Source organism: Chlorocebus sabaeus, chromosome 14 (genome assembly GCF_047675955.1).
Source record: "Chlorocebus sabaeus isolate Y175 chromosome 14, mChlSab1.0.hap1, whole genome shotgun sequence".
In the NCBI taxonomy this organism is placed as follows: domain Eukaryota; kingdom Metazoa; phylum Chordata; class Mammalia; order Primates; family Cercopithecidae; genus Chlorocebus; species Chlorocebus sabaeus.
This window is the reverse complement of record NC_132917.1, coordinates 29,621,922-29,634,342: the sequence shown is the minus strand read 5'-3', so window position 1 is coordinate 29,634,342 and position 12,421 is coordinate 29,621,922. Positions and strand designations below refer to the sequence as shown.

At 45.4% G+C, this 12,421-nt stretch overlaps 1 protein-coding gene across 1 annotated transcript in view; it reads left to right on the top strand.

Annotated features, from left to right (window-relative positions):
* The first annotated feature begins 1,717 nt into the window (after positions 1-1,717).
* Positions 1,718-12,421, top strand: part of ALK (ALK receptor tyrosine kinase) — a 751,958-nt gene continuing 741,254 nt past the window's right edge. Inside the window, exon 1 of the mRNA XM_007971055.3 lies at positions 1,718-3,324. Within this exon, the coding sequence (XP_007969246.3) occupies positions 2,658-3,324 (667 nt within the window). The 5' untranslated portion in view covers positions 1,718-2,657. The remainder of the gene's footprint in view (positions 3,325-12,421) is intronic.

Below are 12,421 nucleotides of genomic sequence, written 5' to 3'. Positions count from 1 at the left end.
GCAGCTCATTTAAAGTTTCAAGTCTCTGCAGCCTCCTAGTGGCCATTGGGTGCAGCAGAGGATTCACAGTTACTGACAAATTACTGGAGTCAGTAATGCCTTTGGTCAAGAATTGTATAGAGAAATAGGGAAAGGCTGGAGTTTTAGTCATTTTTCATATTTCAAATAAAAATTCCTCTTCCAGTAGGTATGTCAGAAAAATCTGATGAAAATCAAACGTATATTGTATTAGGAAAGTATTAACTACCGTAGCATTTTCCTCCCCCTTTTTTTCTTTTCCTCCCTTCCTCCACCAAGATAGGAATATACTTTCTTCTTCTTGGGTGAGATAATTATTTGCCCTAAAACTTGTAAAGTCAGTGTATCCAGTGTGACTTCCAGAGAGAGGGCAGATGCCTGTCAAATTAAGTGAGTTGCCAAACATAGAGCAGGAAGAAAGCCATACCGAGAATCAATATTCCTTTGTTACTGGGTCTTCCACTTGCCAAAGGCATTGCCACAAAGCTGGAAAGAGCCCAGCTCCTAGGAGAACAGAGGTTCCACTTGGCCACTATCTCCTGTGGGGTGGTAGGCAAATTACTGCGGCCCCCAGGAGCTCGGTGAGGGAGGTTCAATGTGACACTGTGCTCTGATCCTATGAGAAAACTCCTGTGCTACCCGCCAGGCTGTGAGCTCCAGAGAGGATCTTGCCTCATTCTTAGCTTCAACAGTCAGCTCAAGGCCTGACAACCAGCCTTCAAGAAGGAATCAAGGGGATTTGTGTGACCCGAAGATGGTAGTTTTGTCTGAGGATCTAGTGAACCACTTGCTATAAAAACAGCTATTATCTGAGTTCTGCGTTGGCAGCTCAGGAGAGACGAAAGGAAAGGGAGAGGAGAGGTACGGCCACTATAGGTGATTAAAAAAGGCCTAAGGTTCTGAACGCTCATTTCCAAGATTGTGGGCAAGCAATTAAATGCTCTGCAACTCAGTTTCTGCATCTGTAAAACTGGAATTAAAATGTTTACCTTGCAGGGACTAGGGAGGTTGCACATGTTCAGACACCATTCTGAGAAAACGGAGTGACTGACAGGGGTCCGAAATGTATTTGTTGTAGCTGCAGAACAACTCTGCCAGACCAAGAACATCCATCCCTGTCTACCCCCCGATTCCCAGATTCTCCTGTGTGGACGGCGGGACTCCTAAGTTCCCAGGAATGCATTCAAATAATAGATGGGTCAGAGAATATTCTGTCTCAGGGGCCTAATACAAGCTCTTCTCAGATTTGCCAGTGTCGCGCTGCCACCCCCTCCCCACTCCCTCCTCCCTTCCCTTCGCCTCCAATTTTATTCTGGAACCTGTTTTTCCGAAGTCGGACCCGTTTAATCTCTTAAATGTATAATTAGGGAGAGTGCTTGATTGCAAAGGCCTCTTCCAGTTCTCACATTTGCTCCCTTTCACACTGCAGAGAAATAGGGCAGGGAATCTGGAGGAGGGGAAGGAACTAAAGACTGGAGAGGGACGGAGGGCGGATGGGGCGGGCTCACTGCTTTTCTCAATGAATGCCGAGGCCTCTGCAGATTTGCATAGGAGCCGACCGAGCCACGCCATTGGTTGGAGGGAGCGAGTGGGGCGGGTCGGGCCGCGGCGCGGAGTTGGCTCGTGAGCCCCGCCCCCTCCGGGCCCCGCCCCCTCCCTGCGCGCGCTCGCGCGGCTCCGCCAGCTGCAAGTGGCGGGCGCCCAGGCAGATGCGATCCAGCAGCTCTGGGGGCGGCAGCGGCTGTAGCAGCTGGTACCTCCCGCTGCCTCTGTTCGGAGGGTCGCGGGGCACCGATGTGCTTTCCGGCCGCCCTCTGGCCGGCCACCCAAAGCCGCGGGCGCTGATGATGGGTGAGGAGGGGGTGGCAAGATTTCGGGAGCCCCTGCCCTGAACGCCCTCAGCTGCTGCCGCCGGGGCTGCTCTGGTGCCTGCGAACTCTGAGGAACCGAGCGAGGCGCGGGCGACAACAAGGACGCTGCAAACTTGCGCAGCGCGGGGGTTCGGATTCACGCCCAGAAGTTCAGCGGGCAGAGCAGTCCGAAGCCTTCCCGCAGCGGAGAGATAGCTTGAGGGTGCGCGAGAAGGCAGCCCCTGTCGTCGGATCCCACCCAGACCGGGCAGAGGAGCTCAGAGGAGCCAAAAGGAACGCAGGAGGCGGCCAGGACAGCGTGCAGCAGCTGGGAGCCGCCGTTTTCAGTCTGAAAAGTTGCGGAGATTGGAGGCTGCCCCGAGAGGGGACAGACCCCAGCTCCGACCGCGGGGGGCAGGAGAGGACGGTACCCAACTGCCACCTCCCTTCAACCATAGTAGTTCCTCTGTGCGGAGCGCAGGGAGCTACAGACAGGGGAGCGGCACTCAGCGTGGCGAGCGGGAGACTCAAGGTCCCAGTCAGTGAGCCCAGCGTGCTTGAGGGTCTCTGGACTCGCCCCTGAGATTACAGCTGTGTTTCCTTGAGACTTCTGCTCGCCTCCGTGCAGTTGGGGGAAAGCAAGAGACTTGCCCTCACACACAGTCCTCTGGAGATCAGGTGGAAGGAGCCGCTGGGTACCGAGGACTGTTCAGAGCTTCTTCCCATCTAGGGGAGAGCGAAGGGCGAGGCTGGGCCTGGAGAGCAGTGTAAACGGCCTCCTCCGGCGGGATGGGAACCATCGGGCTCCTGTGGCTGCTGCCGCTGCTGCTTTCCACTGCAGCTTTGGGCTCTGGGACGGGGACCGGCCAGCGCACGGGATCCCCAGCTTCGGGGCCGCCGCTGCAGCCCCGGGAGCCGCTCAGCTACTCTCGCCTGCAGAGGAAGAGTCTGGCAGTGGACTTCGTAGTGCCCTCACTCTTCCGTGTCTACGCCCGGGACCTGCTGCTGCCGCCATCCCCCTCGGAGCTGAAGGCTGGCAGGCCCGAGGCGCGCGGCTCGCTCGCTCTGGACTGCGCCCCGCTGCTCAGGTTGCTGGGGCCGGCGCCCGGGGTCTCCTGGACAGCCGGCTCACCCACCCCGGCAGAGGCCCGGACGCTGTCCAGGGTGCTGAAGGGCGGCTCGGTGCGCAAGCTCCGGCGTGCCAAGCAGCTGGTGCTGGAGCTGGGCGAGGAGGCGATCTTGGAGGGTTGCGTCGGGCCCCCTGGGGAGGCGGCTGTGGGGCTGCTCCAGTTCAACCTCAGCGAGCTGTTCAGTTGGTGGATTCGCCAGGGCGAAGGGCGACTGAGGATCCGCCTGATGCCCGAGAAGAAGGCGTCGGAAGTGGGCAGAGAGGGAAGGCTGTCCGCGGCAATCCGCGCCTCCCAGCCCCGCCTTCTCTTCCAGATCTTCGGGACTGGTGAGCAGCTCCCCCCTAAGTGTGCTGGGATTTAGTGTTTTTAGTCACATTGACATGCAACCATTAAATAATCCTGACTTCCACCCCACTTTCTAAAACCTCAGCTCTGCTTCTTCGCCTCCCTTCCTCCTGCAAACCTCCTTCCTGAGTCAGATGGTAGTTTCTTGTTTTCTCCCTGAAAGCAGTTGAGGGGTCTTCCTTCCTCTTTAGCAACCAAGTTGGGAGAAAAGTTTCATACTCTTGGCAGAGCGCCTTCTTCTCTGGACTTATACGTAGTCCGAGACAAAATTGGGCGCCCCTCTTCCTGGGCCCCTGGGACTGTTGAAATGCCCCGATTACTTCTAGGTTCCAAGTTTAGTAGTAGATGTCAAAACTATTGCCCTTCTCTCCCCCTTGTTCCTGGCTGGCACAGATTTGGGAAATATGGTACACCTTCTCAGAGAATATAGAATTTCTCCTCATATTATGGAATCTCACCCAACTGTCCCCATGCCAAACGTTGGCTTGAGCAGGTATTGCCAGGGATTGCCTCCTCTTTATTTATTTATTCTCCCCCTCCTACCCCCACCCAGTCTGCTGCGCACTCTCTCTCAGACTCATCTTTTCTCTTACATGTTGTTGGGAGAGCCCCAGAGAAACTAAGGAACAGAGGACAGGAGGGAGGTGTGGAGGAAGGAAGGAAAGTTGTCAATATTATCTTCCTTTGGGGAGTCACTAAGAAGCCAGGGAGAAACCATCGTTGGTTTTCCTGCTTTTCTTACCTTTTCCCACTCCTCCTTTCCCCTCTGATTCTTAGCTTGAACGTCAGCAGCAGCTCCTGATGATAGTCTCTGGCAGGCTTGTTTCACTGCAGATCTCCCTGCTGGAGACTCCTAAAATGAGATTTTTCTGTTCCATTTACTCCCTCATTTCTTCCCATTTTCACTGAGTTGGGTGTGTGTGCAGGCACTTACTTCTGACTCTTTCCAGAGTATCCTTTGACTGGAAAACCAGGTAGTTTTGAATGGATATTCTTCTTGTAAGACAACTGGGGAAGACTTGTGAATAAAATATACAATACAAACGAATGAGAAAGGCACAGAAAAGAAATCAGGCTTTTAAAAAGCCAACACAGATTCCATCAAGCAAACCCAGCTTCTTTTCTATCATTCTCATCATCAGAAATAAATGAAGTTCTTATGCTCCACTGGCTACTAATGTCTAATATTAATTGGATGGAAAACATTGAAAAGGGCCCATTGTAGAGCTACAAGTATCTTGCATGCTTGTCCACACACACGTACACACCCACACCTGAGTATTCTCAAACAGCAGGGATATTCAGAAGCTGAGTTTCCCTAGTCATTGCACAGAAAACATACTAGTATGTGACCCCCAAGAAAAACAGGGTGCAGATGCACATTTCAGCATTAGTGTTAGTGGCACTGGCACCTAAAGTGAGCCCTTTTCATTTAGTGCTGGAATTTATATAGTCCATCCTAAGAGGCACTGATGAGTTTGATAGTGCCTTCAGTGAACTGAGATGGAAGACTGATACTGTTGTTCCACCCAAGATATTTTTATAAAGAACAGCTGGGCTTTAATGTCACTGTGTTTTGTGTGGTTTATACATGCAACATTCTGTTTTAGTGCCCAGTGTTTTAGTAATGGATATAAAAATGACTTCTCTGGAAATGCAGATTATCTTCTAGTTTCATGTCTATGAGCATCTCTGGAGCTTCCCCATCACCTTTTATCAAATGACCATAGAATCCAGCAGTCTATGTCAGCTCTTGTCAGATGTTGGTGACAGGCAAAATGGCTCATTTCTACAGCCCCACACCTGCCAACTATAAACAGGTAGGTTGCATGAAACTATCAGTGAGTGTCTCTGAAGAGTCACATACTTACTTCATTTAAAGAATATACTCCACTCAAGTCTTAAATAAGGTGCTGGAGCCGCTGAGTGGGGAGGTTTATGTAGAAAGGCCTGTGCTCCAAGGGCTTCTCTGCTATTGACTGTAGGAAGGCATTGTGGTCTTCCCAAGTCCTCCCTCAGTGGCCCAGTATGGTTGGCAGCTGGACCAAGCCCTTATGCACCATTTAACACATCTAGCAGTGCTGATTTCAGTAGGAGCCAGGATTCTGCCATTAAAAGGCAAGAAAATTTGGCCAAGCATTTTTCAGCAGGATTGGAATCAAATGATTATTGATAGGATTAAATAAGACACTAAGTGTAACTGGATGAGCTCCCCATGACCTCCAGAGAGACAGACAGCCTACTGAAAAGCACTTCAGGCCTTGTGGTGATCATACTTGGAACAGCCTGGTCTCTCCTGTCTCTGAGGACATATGCTGTCTGCAGTTAGGCAGCTGGCCATGCAAGACTAGCCTCTCTCACATTATCATTGCCTCCCCAGCCTCATTCAGATACAGTCTCCACTGCAGACATCCCCATGGAGTATAGATATACTTTGCTATACCTTGTTCTGTGTTTCGGACAACATATATCATTATGGTTCCATTCATTTTCCTTATGAAAATTCAAGGTTAAGTTCTGACACTGGGATTGATTTTGCTATTTATCATGTTTGGAGAAATGGGTTTATTCTTTTTATATAGGCTCTGATTTACAGAAAAAGCATTTAACTCTTCTATGATGTGAGCTCTTCATTTATACAGAGGGAAAGTAGGCATAGCTCAGCTTATTTTTTCCAGTGTCTGCCCAAGTGTCTTGTCTGGAGGTACACAATGATGCTGATGGGGCTATTTGTGGGGAGGGAAGAGCTGATTGTTCTTCCTTGTCTTGTAGTGAGGGGCCTGGAGCAGTCCATTTGGCCCAGACCAAAGATAGCTTCCTAAACCTGAGCAGGACCATGACTAAAATGGTAAAAGTGAAAAAGTGCCAGTTAGGAGAAAGCAAAACCTTTGCATTGCTTGTGATTTGGGCTGTCTGAGAGGACAGAAAGATGTCTGAGAGGCCTTATAATGCATGAAATGCTAATGGTTTTTCTTTGTGGGTTGCTGTGAATTCTTAAATGGGATCAGCATTTCAAGTCTGAGAGAGATCCCAAATTCACCCATTCATGGAGAAGAAGTGAAGAGGCAGTTTCTGGGACTGTATTAATGGTTCTGGCCTCTCCTAGGACAGCCCAAATCATAGAAAAGATGTCTGTCTGCAAGGCTGGCATGTTGCCCACAGCTCCAGTTTGTATCCTGGCTTACAGGTGTTTTGAGATCTGTTTCTGCCATCACCCAGGCAGAGGGCTAGGGGATGATGACTCATGGGATAGGAGGCCTATTTCCCTGTAAGCACTCCCTCCCACTCCAGGAAAGTGGATACATGACTTGGGATTTCACATGTACTACGGAGAGGCCTGAGCAATTTAGAGATGTATGCAATGCAATATACCTGATCTTTGACCTCCCATATCTGTCAGTTCCTTCCCATTTCATTTCTGGAGTGGGCAGAGAGAGCAAAGGAGGATAGAGAGGAAATTGGAGCTCCCAGAAGGGATATCAGTTATTGGAGGTGAATTGGGAGTATTGGAACTATATCCAGAGAAGAGCAGAGAGCTGATTTAACAGTTGAAGGGACTGATTTACGATGAAAGATGAAAAGAATTAAATATATATGGCTGGGCTAAATGGCAATGAAGGGAAAGCCATGGTAACAATCTACAAATCTCTGAAGAGAGAGTGGCAGTGAAGGAGAGGAGTTATTTAGCGTGGCCCATGGAAGTAATCGGATCATACTTGTAGAAGGAAACTTCGGGTTGGATATCAGGGAAACCTTGTTTTCTGACGTTGATATTCCTTTCTCTGACTATGGAATGGAATTCCAAGGGAGTGGGGAGTCAGGTGAGATGTGGGTCAGACAAGCCCCAGCATTCCTAATTAATCAGTTCTATATTTTCAAATATTGAGAAGTCACAACAGGACAGAGAGCTGGGATGCAGAATGGCAGAAGGAATCATGATCCAAACCCTGGAGGCTTTGGGCATTGGTGTTTTTAGAAGAAAATAAAATAATTGCATGTACATCTTTGAAGTTGGTGAGAAGCACTTAAAAAATTGTTAATGACAAATATTTTGAAATTACTGAATTTATTCTTCCCTGCCCTCCAATTAAACATAGATTATTTCTCTGAGGTGTGATCTGTATATCCAGGGGTTTGGGAGGCACACTCACCAGAGAATTGTGTATCTAAGATACATCTATGGGTGAGTGTATGTGACAAAACGTCACTGAGCAGGGCAGAAAGTGACCTGTGTCTTGAGAAGATGCCATCAGTTCTAGATTTGGTGGACTCCTACTGGCTACTTAAAAATCCCTTGAAATGTTGAGAATCTATATTGTCATTTGAAAGATGAAGTTCATTCACATCCAGTTTAGCATTTCAAAAATTTTCGAAAGAGAAAGAAGGTCCATGAAGGGTTTTTGTGTAAGGCATGGGAGGAGAGTGTGATTATTAATAAAAATGGATGTCTAGGCTGGGCGCAGTGGCTCATGCCTGTAATCCCAGCATTTTGGGAGGCTGAGGAGGGCAGATCACTTGAGGTCAGGAGTTTGAGATCAGCCTGACAAACATGGTGAAACCCTGTCTCTACTAAAAATACAAAAATTAGCCAGGCATGGTGGCATGCGCCTTAGTCCCAGCTACTCAGGAGAATTGCTGGAACCTGAGAGATGGAGGTTGCAGTGAGCCAAGATTGAGCCACCTCACTCCAGCCTGGGCAACAGTGAGAAAAGGATATCTATAAGGAAGTTGGTCTGCCGAAAGTCAGGAGGAACTGGCCTGCAGGTGGGAGGAGAAAAGAATGAGATTTGCTCAGCAGAAGTCTCAGTGCCCTGCCACTCAGGATCACTGTCTGGCAACCTCACAACATGAACATTTTCCCAGTCTGACCTGTAAAGGAAATTTTGCCTTTCTTTATAATCATTATTAGTGTGCTGTTATGGTTATATGGAACTTTACAATTTATAAAGCACTTTCACATTTGTTATTAGTTATTAATCCTATGGTAGGCAGGACAAGTGTTTGCTTTATTTTGTAAATGAAGTAACTGGAATCCAGACATTTAGTAATACTTTTTCCAGGTCTTATAGTACAAAGTGGTATACACCTGGAAACTTTCGTACTGACTAGAACCACAGTTCCCCTTTCCTTCAAATCAGAGTTCTTTCCCCTGAGGGAATCATCTCCAAGTGCAGATTACAAAGAGCAAGACATGTCAATAGGTGAAAAAATGTCCGGTATCCTTGCTAGAAGGCCATGCAACAAATATTTGGTGGGCAATAGCCAGGGCTTGGAAAAATTCCTCGAAATCATTGAGGGCTAGTTTTATCATTAGAAAAATAGGGATAGTAATAGTTCTTAAATGTTCCTAAACGGGGTTAGTAATAGTTCAAGGTGTTGTCAAGGGGATTAAATCAGATGATATGTGCACATCCTTAACCCAATGCCTGATGAAAAATAAAGTGCTTCATCAATATGAACCGCTGTGGTTTTCTCATGTAATAGCAACAGCAGCACTCCAGAATCTGATCATGCAAGCTGTGCACTCTACAACTCTAGGGGTTCCATATACATTCTAGTCTGTCTGAATGGTGCCATCTGGAGTTGTAATCTCTATGTTTGCCCATGTGAGGCAACCTTGGCAGCAGCAGTTGTGATGCTGTGGTTCTCCATTCAACGAGCTTCTTACTCCCAAGAGATGAAAGATGGGATGTATGGGAAATGAAGAGAGTTATAAGAGTAGTAGTTTCTACTATTTCACCATGGAAGGTGACTTTCTCAGAAATATGCATGGAAAGGAGGATTGATGTGTGGTATTTATTTCCTCCCCATGAACTAATGTCCTCTCCTAAGGCTTTTGACTTTGGATTCAGTTCAAAGGGTCAACCAGCATATTCGCAATCCTGTTCTTTTTTTCTACAGAAAGAAACCAAGGCTTAACTTTATGAAAGTATGAAAGTTAAGATGGAGGAAGAACAAGATAGAGATGTTACAGCAGAATCATTTTCAGATGGCAGATCTTTCTTAACTGAGAGTGCTCTGTCCAGGTCTAGAGACACTGGACTACTGGCCTCTGGTAACTCCTTTATTGTAATTAGCTGAAGATGTGTTCTTTCTATATTTTCAGCGTCACCATTCATTGCCAAGTGGAGAATATGGAGAGAAATGTAAATTACCAACTGGTTAATGGACCTGAGCACATTAAGAGCAGTTAAACTTTGAGATGCCATGGAGATATATAACCCAGGGACTTGAGTGGGAGGCTGCCTCAGGAAGATCCCTCAATCTAAAAAAAGAGGCTAAGAATCCACAGAGCATTTTGTACATGGTGGTTTTTGTGAACCATAGCTGAGCCATTGCCTCCAAAAGATGCACGTGAACATCATCTCTACTTGGGAGTAGATAAAAAATAGGGCACGTGGGTGAGGATGGTTGTAGGTCCAGGATCACATGGAGAGAGCTAAGAATAAAGCTATCAAGGACTCCTTCTTCTTTACAGCCATTGTGTTGCTCTGTGGTCTAGGGTGTGGCCAATGTTTCTTAACCTTGTGATGACCAGGGCTGTTTCACGGAGGTCAAGATGTGAGCAGGGAGTGTTGGCCTGGTGATGAGGTAGTGGAGGAGGTTGGAGGCATTCTTCAGTACGCTTTTTGATTAACTGTATTTTTCAGAATAGCTTATTTTTCTTCAGTAAATTTTGTGATGAATTTTTCAACTGGCTGTTCTGAGCTTGGGTCCTTTCCCAAGGAAATTCTATTAGATTTGCTTTGTGTTGTGGTGTACATATTCCAGAAAGTGGCAGAGAAGAACTCCCTTGGGGGAAGATACACCCAATCACTTGGTTATTTAAGTCTTTTTTTTTTTCTTGCACCTTACCTTTCTGGCTAAGTAACAACAGGTGCATGGAGTGGTAAGCAGTCAGAATTCCTTAGAGTAAGAATAAAGCTAAAGGAAGGTATGAAAAAGGTATGAGGTTAGAGGACAAGGAAAATCTAGGCAGGCTTAAAGAAATCAGGAAACTAGCCAAAGGAAATGAGGATAGATTGAACCATTGATTATATTTTTCTTTGATCCCTACTTATCTTTTATTTAGTTTTCACTGGAATATGAGTTCATGAGGGTGAGCATGGAAAGGACTCCTTTAAGCCCGGATAATTAAAGTAAGTGTTCTGTGGCGAGAAGAACACTAGATTAGGTGCTCAAAGACCTGAATTCTATGATGTTCTTTAATTTTTGTTAGCTTTGCAATCTTCTACAACTCTCTTAAACTTGCTAAGCCCATAGATTTTTGTTCCTTGCTTTTGGAAAGCAAATAATAGAGACTTTGTCTCAATTATCTCATGGAGTCATTATGAGCATTGTATAAGATCACCTATGTGGAAAGTTCCAGTTTGGACTATTCTAAGGCAGTAGAAAAAAGTGAATGCACAAGATAATAAAATGTGCTGAGATCCTGCTTTACCCATTCATGATTTCAGCTAACCCTTGGCATTAGGAGCAGTGGTGTAGAGTCCCAGATTTTGAGTCAGGCCCTGGGGTTCAAGTAATAGCCCAGTATGCTTGAAAAGGTGTCCCTCCCCAGGGATAACACCTTCTCAAAATGACATCATTGCGTTGAAAGCATTTTCCCCAATTTCAGACTTTTCTGGCAAAGAGTCTAAAAATGGGACAGAGGAACCTTTATTTTAACAACATAAAATGATTTTTTTTAAATTTAAGGGATGACAAGTATAATAAAGTGTATTGAGAGTATTAATCTTGTATAACTTAATGATAATTTGCATGTGTAACATCTGTATAATCACCACCCAGATAAAGATACAGAGTGTTTCCAGCACCCCAGAAAGTTCTCTCCAGTCCTTTTCCAGTCTGTATCCACATTCCACTCAAGGTCACCATCCTTCTGATTTGTATGTAAGCAATTAGTTTTGACTATTCTCGAACTTCATGTAGATGGAATCATACCAAACGTACTCTTGTGTTTGTCTTTTCCTACAGAACATGATTCCTGTGAGATTCATCAATGTTGTGTATAACAGTATTCTTTTTTATCATTATGTTGTATCCCTTTGTACGAAAATAACATCATATGTTTATCCATCGTCTTATTTTTCTACCAAGGAGTTCAATTTGTGGGAAATTAAAAATAAAACCATCTATTCCAAATAATGAACAGAATAAGACACAGATCTGGGGTTAAAGTCCTACTATCTTATTTACTGACCCAAGGCTATTTATTTTCTTCTCTCTGAACTTCCCTTAATTGTAAAGTGAGAAAAATAACACCCAACTTCCAGAGATATTTTGAGAATTAAATGGGATAAGGCATATCGGAGATCCCAACCCATGGTTAGTGTTCAACAAGTGTTAGTTTCTTTCCTGAACTCTTGATTATATTTTTGCCCTCGTTGGACAGAATCCATGCTTCAGAAACTCTTCCTGAAGCAAGGAAGGTAAGTCTTTTGCAAGTAAAGGCGTTAACCCACAGAGGTAAAAGGAACAACCAAGGGCTATGTAAGTTACATGTAAGACTTTTTAATAAATAATTTTGTTTATAAATAAAATAATTTTAAATAAAAATAAAGATTTTTATGTTCAGTAGTTAACAAAGAAAATAAACTATTCAATAAATAAATAATTTTGAAAACTTTTTGACCTTTTAGTCAGGACTGTTAAGAGAGAAAAATTGTAGAAGGAGTAGAAAAAGAAACACAACTATATTTGCATAAAGAGAAAAAATGATGAACAATGAAGCTATAAGTGAAGAAACTGAGAGAGGAATGTATAAGAGGCAACCCAGAAAGAGAGAAGGCGGGAATTATCTCCCAGACACTGAGATGCATAGACATAGAATAAAAGACCAAACAACGACACAAAGAGTGAGGTGGGGGTGGGGGAAGGAGAAGGGAGTGAACACATGACTATTTGGGGCTTGGACGGATGCTGACCTGGTGTCAAAATCTATACTCTAAATCTAGGCTAAAATTATATGCTATTGTTTTTAACTTTATTGAATTCTGATTCACATAGAATAAAATGTGCCCATTTCAAGTGTATAGTTTGATTTGTTTGATAAATGCACACTCCTGGGCAACCACC